At 39.1% G+C, this 25,592-nt stretch overlaps 2 protein-coding genes across 2 annotated transcripts; one reads left to right on the top strand and one right to left on the bottom strand.

The window, feature by feature from the left end:
- The first annotated feature begins 4,551 nt into the window (after positions 1-4,551).
- LOC103430674 (VQ motif-containing protein 4-like) lies at positions 4,552-5,819 on the top strand. Its single transcript, XM_008368829.4, has one exon. It carries the CDS (start codon positions 4,823-4,825, stop codon positions 5,615-5,617), a length of 795 nt encoding a protein of 264 aa, XP_008367051.1. The 5' UTR covers positions 4,552-4,822; the 3' UTR covers positions 5,618-5,819.
- A 5,384-nt stretch (positions 5,820-11,203) lies between these two features.
- On the bottom strand, positions 11,204-25,351 carry LOC103422882 (probable bifunctional methylthioribulose-1-phosphate dehydratase/enolase-phosphatase E1 1). The gene is made up of 12 exons (XM_008360943.4): positions 24,964-25,351; positions 24,334-24,470; positions 23,039-23,134; positions 22,489-22,608; positions 22,100-22,189; positions 21,767-21,952; positions 21,388-21,543; positions 12,369-12,518; positions 12,197-12,298; positions 11,934-12,043; positions 11,689-11,807; positions 11,204-11,373 (listed from the first exon to the last, which is right to left on the bottom strand). The coding sequence occupies exons 1-12, from the start codon at positions 25,169-25,171 to the stop codon at positions 11,282-11,284; spliced, it is 1,566 nt and encodes a 521-aa protein (XP_008359165.3). The 5' UTR covers positions 25,172-25,351; the 3' UTR covers positions 11,204-11,281.
- Positions 25,352-25,592: the final 241 nt, after the last annotated feature.

The raw sequence follows: 25,592 nt of genomic DNA on the forward strand, positions 1-25,592 counted from the left end.
TGATGTTCTGATGTCATTTTGATAACCGTTTGCTATAGTTCGATAGTTTAAACCTAGTGTAGAATACTACGCCACTTGACCATTTTATGATTCAATGATCCGATCATTGGATCGTCACCAAACCTTAATATGTTATAGTACGTAATATTGAGGACCATAGGAACTTACGGGTCGGGAATCCAATGTACGAATCTTCCCTAATTGGATTTGTAATTTTGTAATATAAAACGTTGACCGCCACTTAATTTGTGATTGGCGGAGATCCGACCGTCGGATCGTGGTAATATGTTAATGTTGTTCTAGGAGCTTATTGAAACTCTTAAGAAGTTACGGATCAAAAATTCGAGGTGCGGATCTTTCGGATCGAGTTACGTAAGGTTGTGGACCCTACCGTCAACCTTTGACCGACGGTTGACTTTTGGTCAATAGGTTACAAATCATTCTAGAACGTCCTTGGGGATGTGTTTTATGTAAGTTATGTATTCTATCGATAAGAATTCTGAGATGTGATTTGATATTTGTTTTAGGCGACAATCATTCGTGACGCCTCGATATTCATGCTAGGAGTTGTAGTAAGGGTGGGTACAGGCTGGGCCCAAAATTGAAGGAATTGGATTGGACCCGTTTGTAAATAAAACAAGATGGGGTAGGTTTTGGATTTTTCAAAATAGGATCCGAATCTAACTCGGCCAGTTGAAATGGGCTGGTTCCTACGGGTCCAAATCTTCACTCACACCTAAGTCTGGTATTCGTCATCTTGTTTGTTCCCTCCCCCAGCGTCTTCTCTGACGCCTTGAGCAAATCCTCCAGTAACTCATTTGTTCATCAGACGGTGCTCTCATGCAGTTGTTTTTAGATCTAGCTAGTGACTTTCTTCGAATAATGGGTTGATAAGTTCGACTTCTCAGCCAAATAGTGTTCCAGCATACCGTCTTCGTCATCTACCATTAACCATAAGACAAGATGGTTTCTTCATCAGATTGTGAACACAAAGCATTTCCTTCATAACAAAATTAAGTGATTTGACTGATTTTGGTCTCATCAACATAAGACTACATGGGCAATAAGGAAAGAAAATCACCTTCAAAATCATCAGAATCGAAGTTAATCTCGTCCTCATCCTCTTCATCAAACCCTTCAGTGGCTAGAGCTAAACCTTTCTATGGAGGGAGAAAAAGCAAGCAAAATGGAAAAGTGACGAGGAAAGTGCAAGGAAAAAGAAGGGAATAGAAAGCCAATAAAGAAAGAAAATGAGCTCTTTTTGAGGTTTGTGGAGATAGAGAAAGGAGACAAAGAAGGGAGATAGAAAAAAGTAGCTCATTTTGAGGTGGGTATGTCAAATATTTTGATAATTTTATGAGAATTGGGAGAAACGGGTCCAACCGGGGCCCCGTTTCCAAAGGCTTTTGCACCCGCCCTATACCGATAACTTTGTGAACCTGCCCTTCACCCCTTTTTGTCTTTACAAATTTTAGACCCGTCCTGAACTGCATGGAACCGGCCTGCCCCGTGGGCCTAGGGCCCGTTTGCCCACCCCTAAGTTATAGTACGAACTCCAGGTGAGTGGGTCTTTTATTTTTTATAGTATATATATATGATTGATAGTTTCCATTTATGCATTTGAAAAAGAATTTCTTACTTACGCCTAGATTATACTAAAATTTATAAGCATTAGCAAAATGACGGAATTTATGAAATTATTCTGAATCCTGTGGGATGCCTTAATCCAAATTACAACTTTGATGAATGTTATATTGACTAGAAATTATGGAATAGGCTAATCCTACAGGATGCACAAGTAAGCTTACTATAAAGAGATGCCTTGATTATATGGTCATGAACAGTACGATATTGATTAGAATTGTTGAATGGTTGTGGCATGACTATATTGATGTTATCTGCTCATCGTTTGCTGCACCCGATGTTAGTGCTCGCCCAGGGCCAGGGCCAGGGCCAGTCTTTCACATGTATGTTTACATCCGCACCGCACGCTCGCCTTGGATCCAAGTAGGTGTTAGTCCTGTCGTACAGGTTGCAATGGGTAACTCCGACTCGTATGTGACCGCAAATAACACCAGTCTTCATGTGATTGTAGCACTAGAGCGTATATTATGATTACACCCATACATGTTCATGTCAGAACACCTCTGCATGAACTCTTGTGTCAGCATGTGTCGATGAGCACCCGATATGATATGTTGCTTATGTGAGATTTTATGATTTTGGATGTCATGCCCTTATTTACGAGATATTGTGCCATAATGAATTTTTAAGATTGTGCAAGCTACGGTAAGTATTTTTATACTATACATAGTAAGTATATTTTGGAAACTATACTTGTTTTACGACGAGGGATTACTTTATTTTTAGGCCCACTCACCCTTGTTTTTTATCGCCCCTCCCCAGGTTTTAGTAGTTGAGCTTTTTTATCGACAATGATATAATTCTCACCCTATCTTACTGTACTGTACTTATGCTCTGACATCAATTGTGAAATGAGTTCATTCCCACTTATAGCGCACTCTTATATTTAGGCACTTTTAGGTTTAAAATTATTCACATTTTCCACATCACTACATTTTATGCTTTCGTCACCTTCCAAGTGTCGACCAGCACAGCTCAATTCGGAGTTCTAATGGACATACCGGGTCGGGGTGTGTCATTAAATTAATCTAAAATAAATATAGAAAAATCAAATTTGAGTGCAGAAAAAAAATTAAATATTTCATATTTGCCTAGTCTTATTTATTTTGGATAAGTAATTATTGCATAAAAAAAAAGTTTTTATTTTATTTTATTTTTTCTAATGTCAATACAAATACAAAGACAGTTGGTGATGAGATGAGACTTTTCTTGGTATGTAAAATTTTGTTTGGGTTAACTATTTGATATTGATAATAATTAAAGAAAAACTAATGAAAATTGTTTAAAAACTTTGAGTTTTAATCAAAATGAAGAAGAAAAAAAAGTGTTGTAAGTAAATAATATCATGAGTGATTTTTTAGAGTAAAAATGTCATTTTCGTAAAAAAATGAACAATACTAAGAATATTTCGTTAAAACTCTACATGAAAACCGAAAAGAGAGGAGCGTGGGAAACAATCCCCCAAGTACGCGTGACGGTGAATGTATTAGGGAGGTGATTGTGATGTGATCACATGTGTGTTTCAATCATCTTCTCCAATCCCATCACACAGAGCAAAGCACACAACACAAGAGTCTCTCTGCAGTCTGAAGTCTGCAGTCAGGGCTCTGAAGTCAATGCCTCTCTCTCTCTCTCTAAAATCATCTCCCATTAATATTAACACACACACTCACTCTCACTCTTGTCCTTGATATGATGATAAGTTTCCCATTGGTGGCACACACATGCTCACGCTCCTCAAATTCCCAATCCAACCAATCGCCTCCCTCCTCCATCCCAACCTCACTCCAAACACCTAGAAAGAAAAATCAACCAAAACAAAAAACAAAAAGAAAATCAACCACCTAGAGAGGAAAAAGGGGCATCTTTAGTCCAACTACTCAGAAAAGAAATAAAGAAAGACGTAAGTTAAAGTCAATTGACCTGTATTTTTTTTTTATATTTTAGTTCAAAATTTTTAATAAAATAAATTTTATGCAATAATAATTTATTGTAAAAATAGTGAAAGAGGTGAAAGTCCCACCATGATTCAACCATAATTGAATATTAACATTCTTGTTGAATTTGAAATTTTACACTTATAAGTAAATAAGAACAGTAATATAGTATTAAAACCTCTCAAAAGAGATTTTTGAGAGAGTTTAATTTATTTATAAATCCATAAATTTTATGGAGTTTAATTTATTTTTAGAAAATCTATTTAAAATTTTGAGTGAATTCTCTCAAATTCTCTGGGGAATGAGTGAGATTTGAGAATGCTTAAAATACACTACAAAATATCTTACATTCCCTCGAATTCCCCAATTTTTAAAAATACTTTAAAATCAAATTTTAGGGGATGTATTCAATTGGAATTTTGAGGGATTTTAATTCTTTTATTGAATCTAGGGGCATTCAATTAGGATTGTAACTGATTCTTTGAAATTCAAGGTGTATTCAATCAAAATTTTAAGTTAGTTTATTAAAATCCTTATAAATCTGGAGGTATTCACTTATGATTTTAAATAAGTTTATAACATTCTAGGTGTATTTAATTAGAAATTGATTTTAAAGAATTTGTAATATTTGACGAATTAGAGAGAATTGGAGAGATTTAATAGTGAATTTTAAACATCCACAAATCTCACATCTTCCCATGAGATTTCAAGGGAATTGAATCAAAATTTTATATGGAATCTCTACAAATCAATTAAACTCCATAAAAATCCATAGCTTTATAAATTCATTAAAGTATCTCAAATTCTCAATTGAATACACCTGCATACATCTGAGATGTTACAAAATCCTAATTGAATACTTCCCGACTTTCAAAAAATCATTTAAAATTTTGATTAAATACTCATGAATTTGAACAAGGAAATAAAATATCTCAAAACATTTCCATCAAACAATAAAAGAAGAAAAAGAGAGAGAAAGAAAGAGAGAGAAAATGACAATACTCAACCATAAGAAAACAAAACATAGCAAATAAGCAACAATCCTTTATGTCTTTCCATTTTCTTTTCTTTTTCCCATTTCAAAGCCAAAACCAAAAACCAAAAGCCTTGTTTTTCACTCTTCCAGGTCTTCTTCCAAGTTGCAACCAAACCCCATCTTAAAGCAAGCTCTCTCTATTTTTCTTGAGTCGCAGAGCGGTTTTTGGTGGCCGTGGCGGTGACAAAACACCCACCAATTCCAAATGGAATACACCACAAGCTCAAGGCCTCAAGAAATCAGAGAGAAGCCGTATTCGTATTCCCCCATAAACTCACCGAGGAGCAACAACAATGGCACGACCACCAACGCCAACAGCAGCGTCTGCAGCAGCAGCAGCCCGGCGGTGGGGACTCAAATCCCGACAACCCCGAAAGTCTCAACTCCCAGATCTGACTCCAATCCCTACCCGACAACCTTTGTCCAAGCTGACTCCTCGAACTTCAAACATGTTGTCCAAATGCTCACCGGCTCCTCGGAAACTGTCACTCACCAGTCCTCCCCCAAACCCACAGCCGCCGCCCACCACAACAGCCACCACCACCACCACCACCACCAAGATCCAACAATTTTGCCACCCTCCAATAAAAACTTCAACATCCCACCAATCAAAACCGCCCCACCGAAAAAGCAGGGCTTCAAGCTCTACGAGCGGCGGAGCACCAATCTCAAAAACACCCTCATGATCAACACCCTCATCCCCAACTTCCAATCGGCTTCTGGGTTTTCTCCACGTCATCAGGAGATTCTCTCACCGAGCCTACTCGAATTCCCGTCACTCACCCTCAGCCCGGTGACGCCGTTGAACGACCAGTTCGACAAGTCGGCGTCGTCGCCGTCACTGGGAAATTCTTCGTCGGAGGAGGACAGGGCGATTGCGGAGAAAGGATTTTACTTGCACCCGTCGCCGAGGGCTACGACGACTCCGAGAGACCCGGAGCCGCGGCTTCTGCCTCTGTTTCCGGTCACTTCGCCAAGAGTTTCTGGGTCGTCTTCTTGATCAAATGACGAGTAGAGAGAGAGAGAGAGAGAGATGTGTAGTAAGTAATATTTACTGTGAGTGGGTTTTGATTAAAATGATCATCAGGAGAAGTGAAGATTAATGGGTTTTGGATGATTTTTCAATGACAGGTACAGATCTTTGTTTTAATTGTACAATTTCATATCTCTTCCATAAAAATGCTAAAAGGCTTAGCTTTCAACTTCCTCCTCCAACTTCTTTTCTTCTTCTTTATATTTTGTTTTGCAACTTTTATGGCTTTTTTTTTTTTTTAAATTTCTATTGAACCAAATTAAGGAAGATCGAAAATAAATTTTCTATTGAAATCTGAGTGAGCATATATGAATGGGAATATGAATTTTAATTTTACCACTTCATTAGTTTAGCATTTCATTCAATTGCAAAATGCATTTTCTTTTGTTCTTCTCAGCATGTGTGTGTGGTAGGAGAGGACTTTTCAAAAGATGAGGGTGTGGCTGTTGGAGTGGACAATCAACAATAAGAAGTTTCAGTTTTTTTTTCTTTTACAATTACACTAAGCTCATTTAAACTACGATAAAGATATTCAAATTTAAGTACAAAAAGTGTAGCACACTACTCTTACTAACTCGGTTAAAACTTAAGTCTGCAATAAAAGAAATTATTGTTAAATTTTATTTATTTTTGTTTTTCATCCCATGTTAAGTTTTACTCATAAATTAACCAGAGTCAAGGATATGTAATTTGAAATTTATAATTTAATTAGGACATTTTTAGAGTAGATTCAACTTGTTGAAGGGTTCTTCTAGGGTCCCCCCCCCCTCCATTGACGAGTGAGGAGGACCACATTTCCCGTTTAATCTAAGGCCATACATATGTGAAACTTCCACCTAATCATATATGATCATGTTGTTCGTGACTTGTGAGCTGTTGAAATTGTTGAGCTAGCTAATGCATTATTAGTAGTGATTTCGAACATTCTCCACTTCTTTCTCTCTCTCTCTCTCTCTTTTTATTTTTATTTTACGTATTCGATTTAAAAACCAAAAATAAAAGAAAAGTGCAGGAAGAGAAAATAAGATGCGAAAATGACTTTTCTAGTATATTTACGGTACTCATATGTTTTGCAACTCACAAAACAATTCAATGTAGTATGATGTTCTGATAGAATGGACAATCATCTGGAATTCAAGCTAGGTCATGTAGTTCTTTCTTTTTTTTTTTTTATGTTTTTGTGAATCATTTTTCTTAATTTTTTTATTTGTGAAAAATCACTAAAATAAACCAAACAACAGTCAATAAAATGTATTTATCAACAATTATCTGGAATTCAAGCCAGATAATATCGTTTTTCTTTTCCTTAAGGAGAGACTTTTGGGGAGAGGGAAAACATGATTTAAACCCAAAATATTGACTTTTATTTTTGTTGAAGAAATAGTACAAAGTTGTCAGAAGCCATTTATATTCGGTGTATTATACTACGTTTAGTTGTCTACGCATGCATGCGACTACTAAGCCTTGACATTTCTTATAATCACAATGCATCAATTACTCAAAGTCACTGTAAGGATTGAGCGCACAAGTCCTTTTTGTATTAATGGAGGCTTAGTATGCTTCGTGCTGCACAAATCCTCGAATTACATGAGTTTATTTGTTTGAGTAAATTGTAGTTATGGTCCCTTGATTTTAACTCAATTGGAGCACTGATTCCTCAACTAAAAATACATTATCATTGGTCCCTCAACTCATCAAAACGTGCATCTATGGTCTCTTAACTAAAAATTCATTATCATTGGTCCCTCAACTTTAATTCGACTGAAGATATTGTTCCTTAACTTTAACCCAATTGTAGCAATGGTCCTTTCAACATAACTTGTTTTGACAAAAAATTTGACGTAGTTGACGAAAATGACCATAATTACACACTTTGATGAGTTGAGGGATCCTAATTATATAAATGGTTATTCCAACATAACTTATTTTGACAAAATTTTGATGAAATTGATGAAAATGACTATAGCTACACATTTTGAAAAGTTGAGGGACCAATGTTAATGGATTTTTAGTTGAGGGACCATTGCTCCAATTTGATTAAAGTTGAGGGATCATTGCTACAATTTACTCTATTTATTTTGCTTTGTACAAATAACTCAAAATATAGGCAACACTCAATTGCACTCATTTGTCTGAAATAACCGATGAAGGGTTTCTTTCGTGGTAGTACTCACATATGAAGAACATAGCTTTCGTTAGAAAAAAATAAAAAAATAAACTTACATGCAACGAGGATATATTGGTCTGTCACAACCACTAATATTTCATTAAGTAATACGCATGATGAGTGATAGTGAGAGTAAACTGGTATATGAGCATATATCTCAATAGATAGCCGATTTTTACACAACATATTTAGATTTTAACACCTTTCTTTATTTTTATCTTTCAAACTGAATAAATCAAACGTAAACAATGAACATGATTAAATATGGGTGTATAGAAGAAGAAAGGGCGTGTATTTGTCATTTCTGCTCCCAATAACCTCGTCGTGGAGAAGTTTCCCCCCAACTTTCATTTCACTTTACATGAAAGGAAAAGTATTGGGATTTTTATCGTTAGAGGCTTTTTCCGTTTATGTACAAGTTTACCATATGCTGAAATAATATGCAGTTTATACAAATAAGGAAATAAGCTTAGGGTAGGACAATCAGACATTCTTTCTCTGTATGTTTATCTTTCCCAAATATATGAGTTTGTAATGTTTGTGATGTCGACTCATTTGACTTGGAAGAATAACAACTTTCTTAACGTGTGGACGCAAGAAAGAAACCAGAAAGTGGGGCTTTCTGTTACTCTTATGACACTTGAGAACGAAAGGAGGAAGAAAGCAAAAAATTAAAGTACAATTTGAATTAGCAAGTTAAAGCTGCAGAGAAAATGTCAAAGACTTTTTCTTTTTTCCTTTTTTAACACTCAATTTCTGTCATTGTGTGTGCGGCATGCCCAAGAAGTCGGTGCATTGAACTGAAAAACCCGCCAAAGTTCTTTGTTTTTGTTTATTTTTTGCAATTTGATGATGCATGAAGATTTTATCTTTTATCTACCCGTTTTAGATTGACAAGCATTCTTGCTTTTGTTGGATTGTTGAACCAGTTTTGGATTTTAATGGAAATTGGATATCTTGATATTTATCAAAGAAAAACTTAGGTGGCTAATACAAATTTGGGAAACATGCCAGCCTCAGGGAAAAAAAAAGGCTCAGTTACATATTGCAGCATCTAATTGTTTGGTCTGATATGTTTTAAAAGGATAATGTTAGGCAAATAAAATTTTTACACTATTGTGGCACCAATCAAATTTGTACTTTAATTCAAATTAGAATTTAATTTATGATTGTAATTGATATTTATATAGTGTAGAATGTGTCACATCATTTGGTGCACAAATTTGATGCCTGAACTTGATGTATGTAGCACCACCCGTTTTAAAATTGAACAAAAATATCCTGACATTACAAATTGTTACATCTTTGACCCCTTCGTCCGTTTGACTATCAGGTTAAGTACTAGTTTTTGAGGTGACTTTTTTTTAGAGGTTTTTGGCGTGGCATTTGGTTGTGTCATTTCTACTTATATGGACAACAGATTGATGCAACATAAGCGTTTCTTCTTTATAAAAACTTCTTATTTGTGACCTTATGATTTTTAACCTCGCGTTCGTGTCATGAGAAAAATTGGTCCAAAAACAACGATGGACCTATTTTTAGGTGACCAAAGAGGGTGAAGACACCCTAGACTAAACTACGTCATTAATATGAATAGAGCGGCCATTAGGAGCTCCTACAAGATTATCCGTTAAATATTGCCGAAGCCATTGGGGAGGAAGCTCAAAAACCTAAAGACCGAAGTTCAAATTGAAACTCCAATTGGCTAGTTGATCTGCAAAACCATTCAATTCCCTGAAAATATGTTTTAGCTCACATTGCACAATTTGTCTCATCATATCCCTGCAACTCTTCAAAAGCGTAGTGAGAGGATGAAAGTATCTTGCATAGATTGGTTCATCAGTAACACAGCAGGAGCAAAGTCCATTTCGATGATTAATTTAGATATAACTTTTTCAATAGCAAGCTAGAGCCTGAAGCACAAACCCCAAACTTCAGCTTCGATAATCTGCCATTCCTCTAAATTAATAGAGAAACCTCACATCCAATCACCATTGTGGTCACGGAAGAATTCCTTCAACACCAATCTTGCTCAAATAACAGGAGGCTCTCACTTCAGCATAACATGCATCCTATGAGGAGGTTTTTCAAATTTTAGAAGAGATTCCATCCATCATAGGCACTTCCAACAATAACCATCTTCGGATCAGTTGGGGGGGGGGGGGGGGAATCTACTTAAAATTTTTGGTGGTTCCTCCATTTCCAGGTATACCAACATGCAAAAACAAACAAACAATTCCATGCTATCTTAGCATACCACATTGCCTTAGACGTCACATTAGTTATCATCCAAACTTTCAAATCTAAGTTAAAAGTATTGTGCATTTGAGATGGATCACTCAAAATTTCTCAAATGCATTGAGCTCTACTACATTCCTTCAGAATATACAAAATGTATCCAATGGCCAAGAACAAAGTTTGCAAGAGGAATGGGTAGTTAGATTTCTTTTAGTTCTTTGTTCATTAGTAAGCAGCTTGCCTTGACTAATGAGCCAAAGGAAAAACTTAAGTTCGGAAGGGATTTTGACAGTCCAACTCCCAAACCAATAAAAAAACAAGCCTTCTTTCACAACCATCATGAAAGAAAGTAGAGACTGAGAAATCCTCCTTAGGAAAGTTATTGGAATCAATATAATTAATCAAAGGAGCATGCAACACCCAACGGTCTTTCCAAAACTTGGCACCATCACATCACATGTGCTAATTCTCCATTTCATACATTTGCGCAACAAATTAGTTCCATACAGAATTCCTTTTCAAGTGTAAGAGTAGTCAGACTTCTCATGTAGTTTAGTATCCAAATAGAGCTCCCTTGTATTTCGTCTCATAGATTTTTACCTAAAGGCACGTATCCTTAGCATGAATTCTTCATCCAATTTTAGCCAACAAAGCTTGATTCAGCTCTACCGTTTTCTTCAATCCCACACCTTCAATACACTTAGGTCTGCAAACAATGCTCCAAACGTAAATGAATTATGTTTTTCTGCTCAGAGTCCCCTCAAAAGAAGTTTTTGTTCAACTTGTCTAGATAATCACATAAACTAGTAGGAAACTTAGTTTGGACTGAGGTGGCCCTTCCAACCATTGAAAGGAAAGAAATTCGACTTTGAACTTTATCAATCACTGCCATGTAAGTTGATTTAGACTGATAGAGGTACGGACGGCTTAAAATTCCGTAGCTTTAGGGTTGTTTTCATCTCTATTTTTCTAAAATGGGAACTAAACCGTCACATACCCACGCTACAGGGTTACAAAGTGTAATTAACTCAAATAAAAGATACTTCTATGTCCGCTCAACTGTCTTATCTTTTTTACTTTCCTTACTAAACGATTTATTTTTTGTTACGCCCCTCGAAACTCTACTATAATGAGACTAATTTTGAAAATTTGGAAAATCTGCATATTTTATTCTTATAATTATTCATATGGTTTATAGTGTTACATGTTTACGGAGAAGTACAAATTCAGATTTCCAAGAAAGAAGTGATTGTTTTGAAACCATGATTCTCTGGTAGAGCTCCATTCCCTGGTCGGATCGATACAATAACTTCCAATCCTGAAACATTAAATAAAAAAGTGCATCTTAAACATCAATGCCACAAAAATTTTGAATTTTGTTTGATCAGTTTCGTTCATCTTTCTTAATTTCTTTCTTTCGTTCTTTACTTTTTACTTCTGTTATGTTAGGAGCAACAATAAAGAACGGGTAGAGAAGTGTCTAGCGACCTATAGCCGGGTGTATACACCATCCTCTCACAGTATGTGGTCACGTGCTAGTCAAGTGACCCCTGTTGCGAGAAGAGGGTGTATAAAACCCGGCTACATTTAACATCCCGATAGGGGTGGGGATAAACCACAGGCAAATCATTACCTGCCGCCTTTGCAGCTATAGCTTCTTGAAAGACATCTGTCACAAATAAAACCTCCGATGGTTTATCAACTCCAACTGATTGTACAATTTCAGCATAACTGCTACTTTCTCTTTTGTTTCTGCGTGAGAGCGAGAGAGAGAAAGATTAGCTAGCTTGAGGTGAATTTGGAAAGCTGGAAGCAGAACACGTTAATGTTAAGTGAAAGCAATTTTTAACAGTAGAAAAGGATTCTGAGTTAATTTACCCCACTGTGGTGTCAAAAAATCCAAACAAATATTCTCTTAGGTCCCCATAATTTGAGTTACCAAATATAAGTCTCTGTGCCAACCTGCTACCACTAGAGTATATGTAGACCTGCCGTACAAAATTTCAACATTGAAGGTATGACATCGAGGAATTAATCTCAACTTCACCAATGAATTAAATCTAATTTGTATGGTTAGCATATGCACCAAAGACATCGGAAACATTAACGCTTGATTAGCTATATCTTGACCATGCACGCACCTTTATGCCTGAATCATGCCACTTCTTAAGAGCTTCTGGTACATCATCAAAAACTACTCCCTTCAATTCTTTCTTTTCATAACCAGTTCTCCAGATATGACCCTGAATGCTAGAAGTCAGCTATATCCCAACAAAGCAAGGAAATTCCTTCTAAATATCCAAAATTGCTTACTTGCAACTGTTTCAAGGCAGTGATCTTCCGATCAGCTTTTATCATTGCGTCAACATTAGCAACCAAAGCTGCAACAACCTCCTCTTTCCCTGCATCATCAGGGGGGATGGGAACAGCACCAGCAACACCTTTTTCCAGGTCTTCTTGAACCTACAATTAGGATGTAGAACTTTAAGTATCATTTCAAAGTGTCCAGCTTACTTCTATGATCTTCCAGTTAACTTCTAAATTTAACTCTTTAAATAAAGAGCAATTAAATTGCTAGCCTGAGCCCAGAGCCGTCCAACTCTACTCTATACATTTTTCAGGTATAACTTCTGGTAAGGATTAAAAGGTTAAACTGTGGTTTGCTCACTACAAACTAATAAGATTCACATTCTTATCAAAAAGATTAATTACTTGCATAAAAATAAAAATAAAAACAAAATGATTTCTTTTCATAGCAATGAAAGTAAAAAAGGACTACCTTAATTCTAAAGCAATACTATTATCATGCTGTAAATCAGTGGCATGGTGCATTCACATGTCATGTGGTGCACTACTGACCCAGAATTAACAGCTGAATACTAATGTGATTTTACAGGTGTGTGGTCTACAACTCCGCCTATGTCTTACATGGCCGGTCCCAAGCCCGGATAAAGGAGGAGGGGGAGGGCGTCAGGTAGTCGACAGCCGGCACTCCATGATCACGTCGAATCCTTATGAAAATGAATCCAGAACAAAATCGCGCTAAAGCTAGGGCGTCACCCGTAAGTGGCGCGCTGTGTGGCCCAAGCACAGTGATAAGTGAGCAAGGGTCGCTGTATCTCCATCGGCACCCGGATGCAGTGTTAAATGAGCAAGGGGGCCATAGAAACTTCTTTTCGAACGACTCCACTCAAAGTTGTTTGGGAGCATATGCTCCTATCAACTTTACCCGGGACACACAAAAGAAGTACTTTGATCCTATTAGACGGGGGAGGGTGAAGAAGCTAGGACAGAAGGGTAGAGTTCAAGAGAGCAAAATGCGTTTAGGAACGTGGAATATAGGAACCTTAACGGGAAAATCTATGGAAGTAGTGGAAGTTATGGTGAGGAGAAGGATAAATATTATGTGCCTACAAGAAACTAAGTGGGTTGGTAGTAAGGCAAAGGATCTAGAAAACTCAGGGTTTAAACTTTGGTATTCGGGCACAAATAGAACGAGAAACGGTGTTGGCATCATCGTGGACAAGACCTTGGTACAAGATGTTGTAGATGTCAAGAGGGTAGGAGATAGAATCATGGCAATCAAGATTGTAATAGGACAAGAACTTATCAATGTGATTAGTGCGTACGCACCTCAAGTAGGGTTGGATACGAGTTCGAAGGAGAAATTTTGGGAAGATCTTGGAGACTTGGTGCAAGGAATTGCTCAGACGGAGAAGTTATTTATAGGAGGAGATTTAAATGGACACGTGGGCAGGGAGACAGGCAACTATGGAGGTTTTCATGGTGGCCATGGTTTTGGGGAGAGAAACGAGGATGGGGAAGCTATCTTGGATTTTGCAATGGCATATGATCTCTTCTTAGCCAACACCTTCTTTAAGAAGAGAGAAGAACATGTGATCACCTACAAGAGTGGGTCGTCAAAAACACAAATAGATTTTCTTCTAATGAGGAAAGGGGATCGTATAACTTGTAAGGATTGCAAAGTTATACCAGGAGAGAGCGTGGCTAATCAACATCGCTTGTTGGTGATGGATGTACATATCAAAAGAGTAAGACAAAAGAACAAGACTTGGAAGTGCCCAAGGACTAGATGGTGAAATCTAAAAGAAGAAAAACAAGCCATTTTCAAAGAGAAGGTAATCACCCAATGTGTGTGGGATAGAGAGGGGGAAGCTAGCCAAATGTGGGATTCCATGGCTAGTTGTATCCGAAAAGTAGCAAAAGAGGTATTAGGAGAGTCCAAGGGCTTTGCCCCACACCAAAAGGAATCTTGGTGGTGGAATGAGGAGGTACAAACAAAGGTGAAGGCTAAGAAGGAATGTTGTAAAGCCTTATACAAGGAGAGGACCGATGAAAATGGTGAAAGGTATAGAAAAGCGAAGCAAGAGGCGAAGAAAGCTGTCAGAGAAGCTAAGTTAGCGGCTTACGACGATATGTATAAACGACTAGATACCAAAGAAGGAGAGTTGGATATCTATAAACTATCTAGAGCAAGGGAAAAGAAGACAAGGGACCTAAACCAAGTGAGGTGCATCAAGGATGAGGATGGAAAGGTTCTTGCTACAGAGAACGCGGTTAAAGACAGATGGAGAGGTTATTTTCATAATCTCTTCAATGAAGGACATGAAATGAGTGCTTCTTTAGGGGAGTTGAGTAACTCAGAAGAGTGTAGAAACTACTCTTTTTATCGTCGAATCCGGAAGGAAGAAGTGGTTGTAGCTTTGAAGAAGATGAAGCATAAAAAAGCAATAGGCCCAGACGATATACCAATCGAAGTGTGGAAACTTTTGGGAGAGACAGGTATAACATGGCTCACTGACCTTTTCAATAGGATTTTGAAAACGAAGAAGATGCCAAATGAGTGGCGAACGAGCACTTTGGTGCCTATCTACAAGAATAAGGGCGACGTACAAAATTGCATGAACTATAGGGGTATTAAGCTAATGAGTCATACAATGAAGCTCTGGGAGAAAGTCATTGAGCATAGATTGAGGCAAGAGACACGGGTTTCGGACAACCAATTCGGGTTCATGCCAGGGCGTTCAACCATGGAGGCAATCTATCTCTTACGAAGATTGATGGAAAGATATAGAGATGGGAAAAAGGATTTACACATGGTCTTTATAGATTTGGAAAAAGCGTATGATAGGGTCCCAAGAGACATTCTTTGGAGGATTTTAGAGAAGAAAGGAGTACGAGTAGCATATATCCAAGCTATAAAGGATATGTATGAAGGAGCAAAGACTGCCGTAAGAACTCATGAAGGACAAACCGAAAGCTTTCCCATAACTGTAGGATTACATCAAGGCTCATCCTTAAGTCCTTATCTTTTTGCGTTGGTAATGGATGAGTTAACAGGACATATTCAAGATGATATTCCTTGGTGTATGCTTTTCGCAGACGATATAGTGTTGATAGATGAAACTCAGGAAGGGGTAAATGCAAAGCTTAACCTTTGGAGAGAAGTGTTGGAATCTAAAGGTCTTCGCCTAAGCCGATCAAAGACAGAATATATGGAGTGCAAGTTCAGTGCAAATGGAGGCCAAAACGAGTTAGGGGTGAGGATCGGAGATCAAGAAATACCAAAGAGCGACCGTTTTCGTTACCTAGGATCTATCTTGCAAAAGAACGGAGAATTAGATGGAGATCTCAACCATAGAATACAAGCTGGATGGATGAAGTGGAAGAGTGCATCCGGCGTGTTATGTGACCGCCGTATGCCACTGAAGCTCAAGGGAAAATTTTATAGGACGGCAATAAGGCCGGCGATGCTGTATGGCACAGAATGTTGGGCGGTGAAACATCAACACGTACACAAAATGGGTGTAGCGGAGATGAGGATGCTTCGTTGGATGTGTGGGCACACGAGAAAGGATAAGATTAGGAATGAGGATATCCGGGGTAAAGTAGGAGTAACCGAAATTGAAGGAAAGATGAGAGAAAATCGGTTACGGTGGTTTGGACATGTGCAAAGAAGGCCTACTGACGCTCCGATTAGAAGATGCGACTATGGGACAGAGGTTCAGGGCCGAAAGGGTAGAGGAAAAAAAAAAAAAGGTCGTACCCAGTGCACAAGGCTCCCGCTTTACGCAGGGTCTGGGAGAGGTGAATGTCGGCTAGCCTTACCCCCATTTACGAAGGGGTAGAGGAAGACCTAGGAAAACTTTGGAAGAGACTCTAAGAAAAGACTTAGAGTACTTGGATCTAACGAAGGACATGACACAGGATCGAGCACAATGGCGTTCTAAGATTCATATAGCCGATCCCACTCAGTGACTTGGATTTTCCAAGTCTCCAACCGAGAAGTTTTCCTCACTCGGAAAATTAAGGGAACACTACCCCAACCTACATGCTCCACTCAAGAAGCTTCAACATACAAGCTTCAACAAAAGAAAATTCAAAGAACTTAGCGAAGAAGGCTTTGGTGTATCTAACACAATACGTTGAAATGAAGGAAAGCTTATTTATTGATATCCCCGATAAGCTACAAATATGTACATATACATGAGTCAAAATAAACACACAAGAGGGAGCCTTCACAAAGGTTGCTTAGGAGAAGTCTCAGCAGTCGGTAGAGCCCCAGAAAGAGAAGGCACCGGAGGGGGATCATTTGGAGCCTCAGTACTGGACAGAACCCTAGAAGGAGGAGGCATCAGAGGTTGATCATTTGGAGCTTCATTACGCGGTACAGCCCCAGAAGACGAAGGCAATAAATGCCTTTGGAACAAACCCACAAATCTCTGATGATCAAGTAAAACCTGACCATCAGTTTCCTTCATCTGGTCAAGCTTCCTCTTCATGTTTGTAGCATAGTCATGTGCGAGCCGGTGCAACTGTTTATTCTCATGCTTGAGCCCTCTAATCTCCTGTTTGAGACTCATCACTTCAGCCGCCAATGATTCAACTTGGCGGGTTCGAGCAAATAGGCGTTGGGCCATATTAGACACAGAACCTGCACACTGAACACTGAGAGCCAGCGAATCCTTAACAGCTAACTCATCAGACCGTTTGGAAAGTAGTCTGTTATCTTTGGGAGTGAGAAGGTTCCTGGCCACCACCGCAGCGGTCATATCATTCTTCATCACGGAATCCCCAACGGTAAGAGGACCAGTAGGGGAGACGAAGGATGGGCGCCATATGTTGTCTGGAGAAGGCGAGGCTGCCTCTTCAACAAGGTTCAAGTCAAAACGACGGTCGGAGGGGCCAGACATTTTCAAAGGTGTTGAAGAGAGAAGAGGTCGGACAAATCAAGATCTTAGAAGTGCAAATGAAGCTTTTACTGGTGGAGATTCAAGTGTGCTTTGGAACTTAATGCCAGCCCCTATAAAAATCTGCACTCGACGGAGCTTCAGAAATCGAAGAGGCGCCTGCTCAGAAATCGAAGAGGCGTTTGCTTTCTCAAAAGTTGGGCTGCTCAAAGACCTCGAAGGCTGATCTCAGAAATCGAAGAGGCGCTCGCTTTCTCAAAAGCTGGGCTCCCCAGAGACCACGAGGGCCGATCTCAGAAATCGAAGAGGCACCTACTTTTCCAGCCTTGTCAGCACCTGTCACACGCACACTCAGCTTTGCGGAAATTATGGGCATTCTGTCGAAGACTTCTGGGGAAGTAGAAAACACATGAATCTTACTGTTCAATCACCCACTTCCCACACGCAACAATAGCTCATGGGTACCACAGATAACTTTGCCAAAGTTCTCTGCCAAAGTTGAGCACGTGAAGCTTGCAGCTCCCACTACATCGCTCTGACCAAGAAGGGTAAAAGAATAGCAAAGAAACAGCACTAACAAAGTTTAGACCCATAAATTTTGAAGGTCTAGCTACCATATTACCCACAAGGGTAAAGGAACAGTACCACTGCTGGATAATTGGAAAGTCCCTGTGTGTCAACCTCTGTGCTTCGTGGCAAGGTAGACTAGCAAACATGCCCAACCTTTACTCACATTCGAGAAAACACTCCCAATAAGATTGCTTGCTCCAAAATCGAAGAGGCACCGTCCTCCGAATCTCGAGAGCCAGACTCCCAACATGACTACTTTCTTAAAAATCGAAGAGAGGGTAAAGGAACAGTACCATTGCTGGATAATTGGAAAGTCCCTGTGTGTCAACCTCTGTGCTTCGTGGCAAGGTAGACTAGCAAACATGCCCAACCTTTACTCACATTAGAGAAAACACTCCCAACAAGATTGCTTGCTCCAAAATCGAAGAGGCACCGCCCTCCGAATCTCGAGAGCCAGACTCCCAACATGATTACTTTCTCAAAAATCGAAAAGACACTGCTCCCCGAATCTTCGAGAGCCAGACCCCCAGCATGATTGCTTTCTCAAAAATCGATGAGGCATCGTTCTCCGAATCAATCGAAGAGGCGCTCGCTTTCTCAAAAGCTGGGCTGCTTAGAGACCACGAGGGCCGATCTCAGAAATCGAAGAGGCACCTACTTTTCTAGCCTTGTCAGCACCTGTCACACGCACACTCAGCTTTGCAGAAATTATGGGCATTCTGTCGAAGACTTCTGGTGAAGTAGAAAGCACATGAATCTTACTGTTCAATCACCCACTTCCCACACGCAACAATAGCTCATGGGTACCACAGATAACTTTGCCAAAGTTCTCTGCCAAAGTTGAGCACGTGAAGCTTGCAGCTCCCACTACATCGCTCTGACCAAGAAAGGTAAAAGAATAGCAAAGAAACAGCACTAACAAAGTTTAGACACATAAATTTTGAAGGTCTAGCTACCATATTATTACCCATAAGGGTAAAGGAACAGTACCACTGCTGGATAATTGGAAAGTCCCTGTTTGTCAACCTCTGTGCTTCGTGGCAAGGTAGACTAGCAAACATGCCCAACCTTTACTCACATTCAAGAAAACACTCCCAACAAGATTGCTTGCTTCAAAATCGAAGAGATACCGTCCTCCGAATCTCGAGAGCCAGACTCCCAACATGACTACTTTCTCAAAATCGAAGAGAGGGTAAAGGAACAGTACCATTGCTGGATAATTGGAAAGTCCCTGTGTGTCAACCTTTGTGCTTCGTGGCAAGGTAGACTAGCAAACATGCCCAACCTTTACTCACATTCGAGACAACACTCCCAACAAGATTGTTTGCTCCAAAATCGAAGAGGCACCGCCCTCCGAATCTCGAGAGCCAGACTCCCAACATGATTACTTTCTCAAAAATCGAAGAGACACTGCTCTCCGAATCTCGAGAGCCAGACCCCCAGCATGATTGCTTTCTCAAAAATCGAAGAGGCATCGTTCTCCGAATCTCGAGAGCCAGATACCACAGACCACTTTTTCAAAGTGCTCTGACAGAGTTAAAACATGTGAAACTGGCAGCTCCCACTACCGTGCTATGACCAAGCAGGGTAAAGGAATAGCATTACTACTTGTTAGGGAGACTCCTATATATGTCGACCTCCATCCCCAACAGACAGGCAGACCTGCAAAAATGCTCAACCCTTCATCATATCTGAGAGGGCACTCCCAACGAAGCCTTTCGAAATATTCAGCTTTCTTTCCCCCCGATAATACCTCTGCAAACAAGCTATACTAGAGCAAGAATATCTCATATCATCAGGGTTAAAAGCAAGAGTATCCCATATCATGCTTTTTCCCTGTCTTTTCCTTTGGCCTTGTTTTTACCTGCAAGACAAGGAGAAAGAGAGCAATCAGTCAGCACTTGGAATCAAGCTTCCAGCCAGGAACTGACTGCCTGGAACCCCTTACCTGATTACTTACCTGGCATTGCTCTCGAGTACTCATCTTCAACACCTTATGTTTCCAGGGAAGATTCCGCATCTGCTTGAGGAACAGATAGGGCAAGTGCGAAGGATACAAGGAAGCATGTGGAGACAAGCGTAACAGCACACGTGCCGATACATCCATTACTCTGTCAAAAGCAAACGTATCCCATATCAGCAGGGTGGAACGTACTCTAGATTTGATGGACTTGTTTTGACCCTCAAATTGTTCAGTCGGCCTTATACTCTGGAGGAAACCAGAAAACCCTCCAGCTCAGTTCAAGAATAAGCCTGTGGAAAGTTACTTCTTCAAAAGCAAAAGTATTTCATATCATCTCTTCTCATTTTTCTTCTCTTTATCCTTCATGCTGCTACAAGATGGGGAGAAGGTGAACAATCAGTCGAAACTCTGATTGCTTACCTTGTCTGTCACCTCTTTCAGCAGACCCCCTAGCTCAGCGACTTGGGGGACTCCTACTACATGGTTTGTATCGCGCTTGACCAAGCCTGAAACTACAAGTAAGCTTCAAGTGAAATTGATACATTACCTTGTGCATCTCCACCAGTTAAAGATACCACCCCTGGATGGAGGAAGAGTACTTCCAGAGAAGATGCCACATCTACCTATGAGACAGATAAGGCAAGTCAAGACGACACCACACTCTGATACTTAGAAGTTTCGTGATTACGAGATCATTCTCCCACAATATTTCCTAATGTCATTTGTACTAAATCATTCACTTGTACTCACTAAAGGAGAGCTTGAACCTATGTACTTGTGTAAACCCTTCACAATTAATGAGAACTCTTCTATTCCGTGGACGTAGCCAATCTGGGTGAACCACGTACATCTTGTGTTTGCTTTCCTATCTCTATCCATTTATATACTTATCCACACTAATGACCGGAGCAATCTAGCGAAGATCACAAAAAGCGACCGTTTTCGCTACCTAGGATCTATCTTGCAAGAGAACGGAGAATTAGATGGAGATCTCAACCATAGAATACGAGCGGGATGGATGAAGTGTAAGAATGCATCCGGCGTGTTGTGTGACCGTCGTAGGCCACTGAAGCTCAAGGGAAAATTTTATAGGACGGCAATAAGGCCAGCGATGTTGTATGGCACAGAATGTTGGGCGGTGAAGCATCAGCACGTACACAAAATGGGTGTAGCGGAGATGAGGATGCTTCGTGGGATGTGTGGGCACACGAGAAAGGATAAGATTGGGAATGAGGATATCCGAGGTAAAGTAGGAGTAGCCGAAATTGTAGGAAAGATGAGAGAAAATCGGCTCCGGTGATTTGGACATGTGTAAAGAAGGCCGAATGACGCTCCGGTTCGAAGATGTGACTACGGGACAGAGGTTCAGGGCCGAAGGGGTAGAGGAAGACCTAGGAAAACTTTGGAAGAGACTCTAAGAAAAGACTTAGAGTACTTGGATCTAACGGAGGACATGACACAAAACCGAGCGCAATGGCGTTCTAGGATTCATATAGCCGACCCCACTTAGTGGGAAAAGGCTTTGTTGTTGTTGTACAGGTGTGTGGTCTACAAAACAGCACTCTCGATTCTTGAACGAAAAACTTACCTGGAAGCGCAACAACTTTATGTCATCTTGAGTTTCTTCAGTGTCATATGTTGCAGACAAGTGCCTTCCAACATTATCGCGGGCATATGGAAAGAGAACATCAGTCACAAATGATATGGGAGTAGTAGTTCCCTCAATGTCAAGAACAATGCAACACTACAGGAAAAAGTGAAATCCATAAATAGAAGGAAGAAGAAATATAAGGTTATACAAAAAACCATGAAATTGTTAATTATAACATTTCTCAACCAAAAGACAATATTTGCAGTAAAACGAAATAAACATATAAAGAAACAGAAAACTAGGGTTGACTTCAAAGCCTGATACTAAAAGTTTCAGAACCTGAGAAATAAAAATAAAATAAAAAATTTAAACTTACTTGTGACAGCTCAGATGTATTATCTGAAGCTGTAGTCGCTGCCTTCACAGATATATTTCTGTGAATACCACTTCCTAAAACTCCTTTGACATTTTGTTGTATAGGGCCATGGTTTGGAGTAGTTGGGTCCAAACCCAACTGATGAAGTTTGATAGCAGCTTCAAAGAGATAGTGATAACATTCAGCCTGGAAAAGAAAAAAAATCTGATTGAATAAGCATCAGGATAAAAGGCTCCATACTTCCAAATCCATATGTTAGCCATCTGTATCAACAGTTAACATAAGCTTCGACAATTACACTGACTGCCTAACCATTAGCATCACAAGCATCACCTGAGTCTTAGCATTGATCCACGAGTCACCCCAGACATAGATCCCATGGTTACGAACAAGCACAGCTGTTGTTTTTGGGTAGGCTTCAATCTATTGGACATGAAGGCAAGCAAAATACTCATCCACATAGAAATTCAAAGTTTGTATATTGATTTTTTTTTTCCTTCCAATAACAATCAAATAGTTACTTTGAAAACAAAAAACCTTATCCATTAGCAAAGCTAACAATATGAAATGACAAAGAATTAAGTACATAACCGTGTCATGCATAAACTTAAACAGCTATATACTAGGATGGAGTCCATCATTCATAAATAGTAGCTTTATGTCATCAAAAGCAGATAGAATCATCACACCAAAACCAAATTGAGTTTAAAACATGAACATACAGCTTTGGCAAGAGACTCTGTGAGCTCATATTCATAGGCAGTGTTCTCTATTATAGGGACCACAAGCTCATCATAATAACCGTGCCCTTTGATTCCTTTAATCATCTCCATATGAGTGATCTGCATATTTGTACACAGAAATAGGAAAACAAACTATTAAAACAGACAACCAGTAAAAGTAGGCAGGAATATCACATAGAGAAAGGGCAACACCCACAGGTGTTCCCCCCCTCCCTCTGAAAAAGAAAGTAAAAAAACTGAAAGGTGTGCACACCATTATTTTGCATGTGTTTTTTTACAAATCACTGCAACATTAAGTTATGAACTACCCAAATTTCTGAAATCCATACTCTGCTTTAACTCTTATTCAAAGCGGGAGTCAATTAAATGAAGAAATATCCAAATTTTCAAGCAGGGGGAGGCAAACATAAAAATTCAGACAAAAAAATAGGACATTGACAGAAGAATAAAAACAACAGGTCCCTGCATTTATGTATTAATTAGCACTTCCTTTATTCCTCACTAATGGATGCCAGGAGTAAAAACTTACTCGAAATTCTTTTGCTAATGGATTGATCATTGTTACAAGACAAGATTCCATCCCATGACTATGAATAACAGCTCCTGCATTACGCATATCATATGCCTGGAAAACAAGGGAAATAAATATTAACTACTAATTTTCATAAGAGAGGTGTCAGTCTTCCCAAAAATTAAACTAATGGTGAGTATTCATGAACCCCAGCATCCTCAAATAGGACTTGTCATAAAGTGGAATGAGAAAACACAGAGACACGGGATCAATGGATCACATTACAAGGTTAAAACAATGTTTTTATCAAATTTACATGTGTAAAGCAGTTGAAGTGCCTTTAAGAAGCAACCCGGCCTTAAAAATATAGCAAGTAGTACTTTCTCAACATTTGTTACAACATGTATCCAAAACTAACAAACAAAAAGAAAACTTATAAATAAGAGGTCACTATCATCAAATATGGAACAATGGAACCACAATAATGCATCAACCACATTTTTTACTTAATGATGGTGAAATAAATAGTGTGAGCAAAGAGAAATAGCTTATACAGATTGTAGCTCACATGTCCGCTACAGAGTATCAACAAAGTACAACTTCTCTTTTCTTTTCTTTTAGATAAGAAGATTTCAAATTCGGCCCATGACTGAATTCCAGACTTCTATCCAATATTCCAATTTGACATGATTCAGATGAGTCTTTGCGACCCTTTACATCCAGAGTCATGTAAGGTTCAAATCAATCTGCATTGTACCTTTTAACTGAGACTGCTTGACATTTCTCTTTGCGAAATCAATTGCCTCTTGGCTTTATTCTGAGAGGGATCCAAGAGTCATAAGCAATCAAGTCTTCAAGAGTGATTATTTTGATGGCTTCTGAAACGTGGGAAAATCAAATTTCTTTTACCATCTTCAATATTTGGAGCAGGTAGGAACTACAGTCCCCACCTGGTCAGCGGCTTTAGCATGCCACAATCAATAGCTCTGGAAAAGGTACTCTGGTTGTAAAACTAAGATTTCATATTGTATTCTATGAAAGCTAAAACTTAGAAGTACCACTCCATTGTGCCAACAAAGTTGTTACCCAGCTTGTACGGTGTATAAAATTAAAAGAACCTCAGAAGTTTTCATTAATGCCATAATCACATATTCAGACATCAACAGTAAATGTACAAAACTGGAGAAGAGTCATTTCAAAGTTTTACAATGTTCTGACTGATTTATCCAAATCAAACATTAGTTGGAACTAATTCACACTTTCTCTCCAACAATAACTTTATAGTATTTATAAGAAGCACAAGGAATTGATACCTTCATAAAAAGTGGACCACAATCAGAACACTTGGGAGGCTTATGCGGGTACGGCTTCGGAGATGGAGAACACAAGACAGACCCATTAGGAGATAACACATACATGTCCTCGGGTACCATTCTCTCCTTCTGAACGCCTGCACACATAGGAAAAACAAACATGAAAAATTGAGCCCAGAAACAAAATAGAAGGTCACATATTGAAAATGAACCCACAGTTCCAATTAGGAAACTCCAATTTCTTTATCACAGAATAAAAACCCAAAAAGCAAAGAATATTTTGCCTTTAAGCTTCAAAGATGCATATAACCAAATGTTAACAGCAAAAAACCAACCACGATTACAATGAAATCTCCTTAATCAAAACATAGGCACATCATAAAAATTACAGAAATTAATCAACACAAACCCCACAATTAAATTATAACAATACGAACCCAGATACCAAACAGCACAGAAGAGCCAAAAGACTCAACATTTAGCATAATTTACAAAAACCCAGAAAGCAAACAACCAAAAGAACCACTCAAAACAGAAACTTATTAAATTGGTGAAAATCCATGAATACCCAGAAACCCCAAAAACCCAAAAAAATGAACAAAATGATTTTAGAGAGAGAGAGAGAGATACCAGACGGAGACATGACTACAAGCTGCTCAGGCTTCGGAACAGAGTCATCGTGAACTTTGATTGTGATGCTGCCACCCGTTCCTGAGACCCATCCGAGATTGTAGAATTGGCGGCAGAGATCGGATATGAGAACCTTGGTGTCGCTCACTGCTTTGCCTTCTAAGTAGGACTGCGACGTCGTACCGAGTTTCAGTCCGTTCACTGCCATTGCTGGTCTAGCTAGAGAGAGAAACTGTGATTGGTGCTGTGCTTCAATACTAGGCTAAAACCTAAGCAATAAAGAATGAGAAAGTTCAAAGGTTCCAAAGTATCATTCTGTTACCGGACGGTGACTGAAGTCTGGATTCTGTTGCCAAACGCTAACTCAAGTGTGGATTGTGATTGGGCCAAGTGTGTTTTGTTATTTTTGCATTTTTAAATTAATTCTCTATTTTTCTTTTTCTTTACGAAAAGTCAGTTAATCAAATTCTTTACCAAAAGTTGGTTAATTTAATTCTTTTTGAGTTTTTCCAAATTACCAAACTCCGACGCTCTGACCCTCCTATTCGTACTTCATAACCTAAACTCATCAAAGTAATAGCACAACGACACATATCACACAACATTCACATTAGAAATGACGGGACCTG

This window comes from Malus domestica, chromosome 03, assembly GCF_042453785.1.
Source record: "Malus domestica chromosome 03, GDT2T_hap1".
Lineage (NCBI taxonomy): Eukaryota > Viridiplantae > Streptophyta > Magnoliopsida > Rosales > Rosaceae > Malus > Malus domestica.